At 53.7% G+C, this 8,859-nt stretch overlaps 2 protein-coding genes across 2 annotated transcripts; one reads left to right on the plus strand and one right to left on the minus strand.

The window, feature by feature from the left end:
• Positions 1-109: 109 nt before the first annotated feature.
• On the plus strand, positions 110-2,627 carry MRS44_006170 (uncharacterized protein; the record flags this gene model as incomplete). Its single annotated transcript, XM_065621668.1, has 5 exons — positions 110-165; positions 216-302; positions 355-448; positions 540-2,378; positions 2,439-2,627. The coding sequence occupies 5 exons, from the start codon at positions 110-112 to the stop codon at positions 2,625-2,627; spliced, it is 2,265 nt and encodes a 754-aa protein (XP_065477740.1).
• Positions 2,628-3,364: 737 nt separating this feature from the next.
• MRS44_006171 (uncharacterized protein) lies at positions 3,365-5,725 on the minus strand (the record flags this gene model as incomplete). Its single annotated transcript, XM_046268668.2, has 4 exons — positions 3,365-4,633; positions 4,693-4,905; positions 4,961-5,387; positions 5,442-5,725. 4 exons carry the CDS (start codon positions 5,723-5,725, stop codon positions 3,365-3,367), a joined length of 2,193 nt encoding a protein of 730 aa, XP_046140249.1.
• Between the last annotated feature and the right edge of the window lie 3,134 nt (positions 5,726-8,859).

Raw genomic sequence — 8,859 nt, forward strand, 5'->3', positions numbered from 1 at the left:
GCGACTCTGACGACATCGCGTCGGACCCCTCGATTCTGACCCCGCCTCCGACAACACCTCCGTTAAGCCGCCATCCCCATCTGCCCGTCAGCGCATGATGGCTGCAAAGATGGCTGCCCCGACTCAGATGCCCCCCATACCTAACAGGGAAGACATTGGGGCGACGTGAGTTGCCCGATCGTGCGCACCTGGAGTCTGGAAGCTGACCTTGATAGATGGACCTACCTCCAGGCAGGCATTTCTCGCGTCATGAACGATCTCGAGCAAGGTATCGATATGCAAATGTATATGGGTGTCTATACGTGCGTCACGCTCCGCGATAGCTTCCACGAGGACTATGCTAACGTTACGTAGTGCCGTCCACAACTTCTGCACATCACAAAAGGCGGTTGGTATGAATGGTCCCGCCATGCAATCTAACCACCGAGGAGGTGATAAGCCTACGCGCGTAAACTCACTGGGACCGAAATGCTGACAGCTCGCTAGCTCATCTGCTTGGTGAGGAATTGTATAACAAACTGATCGATTATCTGAAACAGCACCTCGAGGGTCTCGTGAACCAGAGCAAAGCGCACACCGACGAGGCACTTCTCACATTCTACATCAAGGAATGGGGCCGCTACACCGTTGCCGCCAAGTATATCCATCATCTTTTCCGCTATCTGAACCGCCACTGGGTCAAGAGAGAGATCGATGAGGGCAAGAAGAACATCTACGATGTCTACACACTACACTTGGTACAATGGAGAAGGGTGCTGTTCGAACAAGTTAGTTCCAAGGTTATGGATGCAGTCCTGAAGCTCGTTGAGAAGCAACGAAACGGCGAGACCATTGAACACGGCCAGATCAAGCAGGTTGTGGATTCCTTCGTGTCTCTGGGACTGGACGAGGCCGACCCCTCCAAGTCGACACTCGATGTCTACCGCTTCCACTTCGAGCGTCCCTTCCTCAACGCAACCAAGGAATTCTACCTGGCCGAGTCGAAGCAGTTTGTGTCAGAAAACAGCATTGTGGAGTACATGAAGAAGGCAGAGACTCGCCTGGACGAAGAAGAGGAGCGTGTGCGTATGTACCTGCATCAGGACATAGCAATTCCTCTGAAGAAGACTTGCAATCAAGCTCTGATTGCCGACCACTCGACCCTGCTCCGCGACGAATTCCAAGTCCTCCTGGATAACGACCGGGAGGAGGATATGGCGAGAATGTATGGACTACTCTCCCGAATCCCCGACGGCCTGGACCCACTGCGCTCTAAGTTCGAGACGCACGTGAGGAAAGCTGGCCTGGCGGCTGTGCAAAAGATTCAGTCTTCGGAGGGCGACAAGCTGGAACCCAAGGTCTACGTCGATGCTCTGCTGGAGATCCACACACAGTACCAAGGGTTGGTCAAGAGGGCCTTCACCGATGAGCCAGAGTTCACACGCTCCCTTGACAATGCCTGCAGGGAGTTTGTGAACAGGAACGAAGTTTGCAAGGCCGGCTCTAACAAGTCACCTGAACTGCTCGCCAAGTACACGGATGTGCTACTTCGAAAGAGCAGCACTAGTATTGAGGAGGCTGAGTTGGAGCGTACCTTGGGTCAGATCATGACCGTGTTCAAATACATTGAAGACAAGGACGTCTTCCAAAAGTTCTACTCCCGAATGCTTGCTCGTCGTCTCGTGCACAGCAACTCGTCTTCGGACGACGCTGAGACGAGCATGATCAGCAAGCTCAAGGAGGCCTGTGGCTTCGAGTACACCAACAAGCTCCAGCGCATGTTCCAGGACATGCAGATTTCCAAGGACTTGAACAAGGAGTTTAGAGATCACCTCGAGGGGGTTGAGTACACCAAGTCGGTTGATTCGGCCTTCTCCATCCTAGGAACGGGTTTCTGGCCGTTGACTGCCCCAAGCACCGACTTTACACCACCTCCTGAGATTGCAGCTGAGATCGAGCGATTCATTCGCTTCTACAAGCACAAGCACGACGGTCGCAAGCTCACGTGGTTGTGGCACCTCTGCAAGGGCGAGATCAAGGCTGGCTACTGCAAGGCCAGTAAGACCCCCTACACGTTCCAGGTGTCGATTTACCAGATGGCCATTCTCCTTCTCTTCAACGAGAAGGATAACTACAGCTATGAGGACATGCTCAGCGCAACCCAACTCAGCAGCGAGGTGTTGGACCAGGCACTTGCTGTTATCCTCAAGGCCAAGGTGCTCATCATGTCTGGCCCTACTGGCGAGAAGCCGAAGCCGGGCAAGACGTTCCGTCTTAACTACGACTTCAAGAGCAAGAAGATCCGAGTAAACCTGAACTTGGGTGGAATCAAGGAGGCTAAGCAAGAGGAAGCCGAGACCAACAAGACGATTGAGGAAGACCGGAAGCTTGTTCTCCAGGTATGTATCTTTTCTGTCCCCCTTTTCTCTTGCAACAGGCTTGTGCTAACGTATTCACAGTCGGCCATTGTTCGAATCATGAAGGCACGAAAGAAGATGAAGCACACCCAGCTTGTCAGCGAGACCATCAACCAGATCCGATCTCGCTTCGTGCCCAAGGTCAGCGACATCAAAAAGTGCATCGAGATTCTCCTCGACAAGGAGTATCTGGAGCGCCTGGACGACGACGAGCTTGGATACCTTGCTTAAGGTCTCGTCGACGAACAAGATGGCGCCGTGGCCAAGGCATTAGACCCACTCGACTCGCCCATATCACGTCCTTTTTCACGCTCATCTTAGTATTACTCCCTGAAGGCATGAGTGCCCGGGTATATCGGTGGTCATGAAGGACTACTTACTTCTCATTTTTATCTCTTTTTCTTGTTTCCTTGAGCGGCTGGCAATGGTCATGATGGGCAGCGGTGATGAGGACGGGTTAAACAACTAGATAGTCGGCATGAGATATGCACGCGCAAACAAACAATGGGATATAGCCTTTTCCCTTTGACTCGTCCATCTATCTATCTATGGATGGATGTTTGCTCTGCAGCACTTTGTTCTTTATCGTTTTGAGTTTTTTCATGATGACTACTGGGGGGTTAAACTCGGTTGGAAGGAAAGGGGTTGGTTTTTGGTGATCTGGGAGTGTGCGGCATGTTGCAAGTAAAAAAAAAGGACGGACGAATGGATGACTTGCCAATGATACAGGCAGGAAAAAGAACAGGGCATGTTTCAAGAGTAGACTCTTTCCAAAGATGGGTTCTCGAGGCGTCTCGTGAGATTGATGTTGTGTGTGAATTGACTCGGATGAATTACGCCCCCCAGTTCGTCCAATATATAGTGCGCTAACTAACACGGCTGACCTATCCTATCTAGCTATATCATGACATTGCCCTTTTACAATTGGCTCATCCTCTTTTTCTTCATCTTGTTCAAACATGCTGCAGTCAATCCTTGGTCGTAATCCCATTCTCGCCTGGAAGGGGCTTCACATCGGACGTCTTGTCCCTCGAGCCCCTGACACCCTCCGTCTGGAAGCCGTCCTCATCCTTGTCCGGCACTGGCGGGCCCGGTAGAGGCTTGGACACTGCTGCTGTGCCTGGCCGGCCAGGCGAGTCGCTCACCCCGGAGAGGATGCTCTCGCTAAAGCTCGCACCTGTACCCGGTCGCCCCGTAGCATCATCCGAGCTACCCCCTCGCGAAACGGGGGCGCTTATCATCTGATAGTCCTTCTCGATGGGGCTGCCCGACCTCGACGAGTCGGTGGGCTTGGGGGTCGTCTTGCGTCCCCAGCCAGCGCCCCAGCCGCTGGTCCGGCGCTTCTCACCAGCCCAGGCCGCCCAGCTGCCGATGTAGGCGCCTGCCCTGGCGCCAGCCGACTGAACCGACTGCTGGGCTTTTGACACGTCGTATCCAGCAGGGGGTGCAGAAGGTGTGCTATCCGCCGGGGGTGATGCTGTGCGGGCCTCCTCTGCGCGACGACGCTGGGCCTCACGAAGGGCCTCCATGTCCGAGTACAGCTTGTTGAGGACAAATGAAGCCTTTTCACGACCGGCGGCAAAGTTGCGGCCAAGGACCTCGCGGCCCTGAGCAAAGCGCTCATCGAGGTGCAGCTCCTTGACCTGCTCTGCGATGCGACGCTGAACATCCTCAATGTTGAGCCCTCCAGCGCAAGGATGACGGGGGTCAACAATGTCAAAGAGGTGAGAATCGGTGTTTGCGTTCCACATGCGGTAGTTCTCAGTGCGCTTCCAGGCCTCTACCCAGTCGTGGCCAAAATCCAAGATGGGATCTCCCTCAACCTCTGGGAGGATGGCGCGTGGGTTGTTGGGGTTGGCAGCGAGGTAGTTGTGGTACTTGACCGATGAGATGAGGGCGAGGATGTACTCTTCAAACTGAAGTCGGATGAACTCCTCACTGCCCACGTACTTCATAGTCTTGGGCCTGCTAGGGTTGGCCTCATCCCACGTCTCATTAATCTCGTGAGTCAGATAGTCTATCCACCTCCTGTCGGCGGCTGTGAGAGTCAGGGCGCTCCTAAGGGATTGTGAGTTGATGGTGACTGAGTCCTCATCCAGATTGATGAGAATGTCGCTGTAGCGATCCTTTTGCTGAAGGAGGAGCGAGTTGGTGCTCCCGACGATATAGGACTTGGTGCCAAAGTCTGCAAGGATGTCGAGTTGTTGCAGAGGCGTATAAGGGCCGAATAAGCTCCCCTAGTCACGAACGTTAGACAGTCTTTTCTCACGAATCAAGCTGGTTCCCAAGTGCGGACCTTGCCAAAGATTTGTAGGGGGAGACCCATGTAGCACAGGAGAGAGTTGCGATCACTAGTGCGCAAGCTCGTGGGCTTGGTGAGGCTCTTCTCGTAACTGTTTAGTTCTGGGTCTGCGCTGTCCTGGAGGTTGCGGATGAGGCCGGGTATCAAGGACAAAAGAGAAAATTGCATCATGCACAACCGATCACACTTCGAGCCAAAGAAGAGCATCTAGACTATCGTCAGTTTTGCATGTATCGGGCGACTCAAACAGGGGCAGTCGCACCTTGGGCTGGAGGAGACAGCACTTGAGCAGAACTAGTGTTTGCCACTTGAACTCGTGGATCAGCTCCCGGAGACTCATGCCCAGGTACTGGTCCCGGTCGACGTGGTCGTTCAGCAGGCCCCTCGCCTTCTCGTCGGCCAGGCTCTCCTGGAAGCGGCGGAGAATCTCGACGTCGGTGAACTCGCGCTGGGCGAACCAGGCCTGGGTGACGATGCTCAGGCGCTCGCGGAGCATGCCAAAGAACTGGGGGCTATCGGCGATGACCACGACGGCCTTTTGCACCGTGGACCGAGTCACGTCGGCGGGACGGTTGATGAGCTGGGACGAGTCGAGCTGGCGGGTGCACGAGATGCCGAATAGTGACGTGGCGGGCTTCTCGTCCGTCTCTGGGCGAAGCAGTGTAAAGTATGAAAAGTCCTCCTCGGATCTGTGACGTCTCAGCAACCCTCATCTCCTCCTCAACAAGACGATAGCGACTCACGCGTGCGCACCATCGCTCAGGGCCATGAACGGCAGCAGCGTCCAGTTATAGTCGACAGCTGGATCACTCCCCTCATCGGCGCCGAACCATGCCTCCACCTCGGGGCCCCTGGCGTGGTGGAATCCTACAACGGTGACGAGCGGGACAAAGTCGGGCTTTGCGGGCGACGCGGGCGACGAGGGGATGATGGGCGACAGGACGGGCTTGAGGTCGTCATTGGAATCGGGGGCCCCGAGGCCGCTGGCGGGGGACGGGGACTGGGGCTGGGACTCGTCGGAGCTCATGGTAGCTTAGTTTGGGTGCGTGGTAGGTATATTCCGGCCTTGGGTGGCGCTACAGGTCGTCCATGTATCTATCTATATGCGCCTAGCAGACGTGCCGCCGTGCTGGGCGAAGACGGGGCGCGGTCGACGACGGTGGAGTTGTTCGTTGGCGTGATAAAGGGGTGGTTTGCGCGGATGATGAATGTATTGAAGATGACAGGGGAGCGAGGGAGCTGGATTGGACGTCAAGACGCCCGAATCATCAACAGCTCGTAGTATAGTTTCGATATCGGCGTTCCAATCTGGGCTCCGTGTCGTCGCTGCGATGTTGAAGCTGTCGATGCGCTCGATGAGGCGGTCAGTGTCTCCCTTGGAACAATCGAAGACGGAGCAAGTCCAGCAGGCGAGTCGCGCGACAGGGTCAAGTCGTACAGACGTCGATGTTGTTTATTTTGAGCGGTCGATGGGCGAGGGTTCATCAGACAGCAGGATGAAAAGGTTAAAGAGACAAAGGATGAAAAGGTCAAGGCCGAGACACTCAAAAAGTTTGCATCATTGACGTCTTTCTTCGAGGGGAGACGGGACGGGAGAGAGGAGGGGCCCCTGTACCTGTACCTAGGTAGTTTAGTCGGGTGTGGCTTTGGTGGGATGGATAAATGGTGCGCGCCGCGTCTTGATAACGTAGCTTCTGATGTGGCCTCCACTGGAAATTGCCCACCAGAAATTGCATACAATGGCAATTCATTTCATCCCTGGCAACAAATTCAAGGCGGATCAGCTTCCATCCATTGGAGTTGAGCCTTGAGCCTAGCAAATCAAATCCTGCCCTTGGCCTCCACTGGAGACTCTTTGGGTAATTGTCTGACGGATCCCAGCAGCATTTCATCCATCATTTTCATGCCAATATCAATCGCCGTCTCCCCGGCACCAATTGTACACATCCCATCCCGCCTTACTTCTCACATGCAGAATAAACAAACAAGCAAGTATTCGACACTTGCGCCCTGCTCTGCTGTGCTGTGCTAGCCTAGACTGCTCCATTGTCGCTCGACTCGCCGTGGTTGCATCGCATGTAAGCCGACGTGTCTTGCATTGCATCGCCTACCTTAGGTAGCCTTAGACTTGTTCCCAAGAACTTACCGCATCCATGGTCACGCGCCAAAAGACGCAACGCAACGCAACGCAGCGCAACGCCTTTTGTCGTCGTGGTCGTGAACAGCAGCAGAGACAGCAAAGAGAGGCGTCACCATCACGTAACCAGTCCAGGAGTGGCTGATTGATTGATTGCTCCCACGCCGACTACATATCTCAATGCCATGCAACAAGAAATCCAACCCGACGGGCTGTAACTTGAGGCCCTGAGTGCAAGTCAACGAGCCTTCAAACATTAGTGTATGTAATACCGCTCATAGTTCGCGATATGGCTTCTAGTTATGTATACATCCATGTCAGTGAGTTATCAGTAATAGCCTGCCTTGATCCAAGGAATCTCATTAGTGCTCACAAGCTAGCATCGTGTTATAATTCCTTCAATTGCCGATATACTGCATCAAACAGCCCTTCAGCAGAAGCGACTGGCCTGCTCGCCCGAGATCGAGGGCAGTCCAGTGTCCGTAGAGTAGAAACTCGGTCATTTCTATCTTGACCAATCATCCAGCTCTAAACCCTCTGTGCATGAGCCAGCGAGTCGATTGGCCGTGCTTCGGCCAAACATCCAACTTCGGACGACGACCACGACAAGCCAAGGCCATCTTTCAACCGCCCAAAGTTTATCTTGAACGCTGCCGATCCTCCAATGTCAAACCGATCCGGATGAGAAAGAAACTGGTCCAGATCACCCAAACTCTGGCTCCAAACTAACTAACCGAGGCTCGTGACCAGCACCACTTCGTGTCATGACCTGGTCACCCAGGTCGAGGAAAAAGACAGACGCTCAGATAAACTCTCTAGCTTTTTCTCCCCTAAAGATAATAGATAGAGTATAATAAGAATAGTCAAAGAAGGTCTAAAGCCTTACCTTTATTATGATATATCTTTAGTTAATTATTATGCTTAAGGGGAGCTTGGTAACTAATCCTTTTGATGTTTTGGTCTAGCAACTTTGCTTGGATCTTCATCATCAGAGTCATCGCCACTGGTGACCAGCTCCAGGCACAATGACAATGAGGCTCTTCTATCAACGGATAAGCAGCACATGCCAACAGTCGCAATAGGTTTGGCGTCATGTCCTTGCCTCGTGGTCTCGGCCCGTCCTCTCCCGTCACTCACCCATCCCATCCCATCCCATCCCATATCAAGCGGCACATCCAGAACCAACCTTAAAAGCAGTGGCCAGACCATGGTCAAGGCTGACGAGAGATTGATAGAGACCTTGTCCAAAACCAGCCTCGCGCTCAGTGTAACAACCCGAGGCGTAGATCCTTCCAGTTTGGACATCATATCTCGATTGACTCAGGACCAGAGCAGCCGCATCTTTGACAAGACACGCCATCGTAACACTGTCTCCATCCCGCGAGGTAAACTGAAACAGGGTCGTCTAGAACACATCGTTCATGTAACTCAGGCATGTCGTTGGCGCCCCGTGCTGGTAAATGCAAAACGGTCCTCCTGAGACAGGCACGACGGGAAATGGCCTCTTGGGGCGACCAACGCCATCCGGGACGCGGTCCAAACACGAGGAATGCATCGCGCGATAGACCAGAATCTCGGGTAAACTCGCCAAGCCAAACAAACAGGTCCAGCACATCTCTGTGAGACATGTGCCTGGAGGTGAGCCCTCTCCTGAATCAGAACGCCAAGATCCCGCGAGGCTAACCGAACGCCATTCTTCGGGCAGATGGCCATCGGCGTATTCCTCTCCTTCACTCGTGTGCTCTCAGGTTGCCATGGTCCTCAAGAACAACATTAGCACAGATCGTTACGCCGGACATATGCCTGGTCGTTGAGGCCGTGTGAGCAACACAGCCAGGCTGGTAAACTATCCGTGATTGGCCCTCCAAACTCCCACCTGAATGAGTCGTCGTTACAGTCTAGAAGCAAGCTCAAAAGCAAGGCCAAACCGAGGATTGTGGCGTGGCTGAGACAACCATCACCCAAGACACCAGGAATCGAAAGTGCCATGTCTCTTCTAAAGACTTCACAGCTGCATAGAGTTA

The sequence above is a fragment of the Fusarium solani genome (assembly GCF_023522795.1).
Source record: "Fusarium solani strain SB1 chromosome Unknown bctg00000003_1, whole genome shotgun sequence".
In the NCBI taxonomy this organism is placed as follows: domain Eukaryota; kingdom Fungi; phylum Ascomycota; class Sordariomycetes; order Hypocreales; family Nectriaceae; genus Fusarium; species Fusarium solani.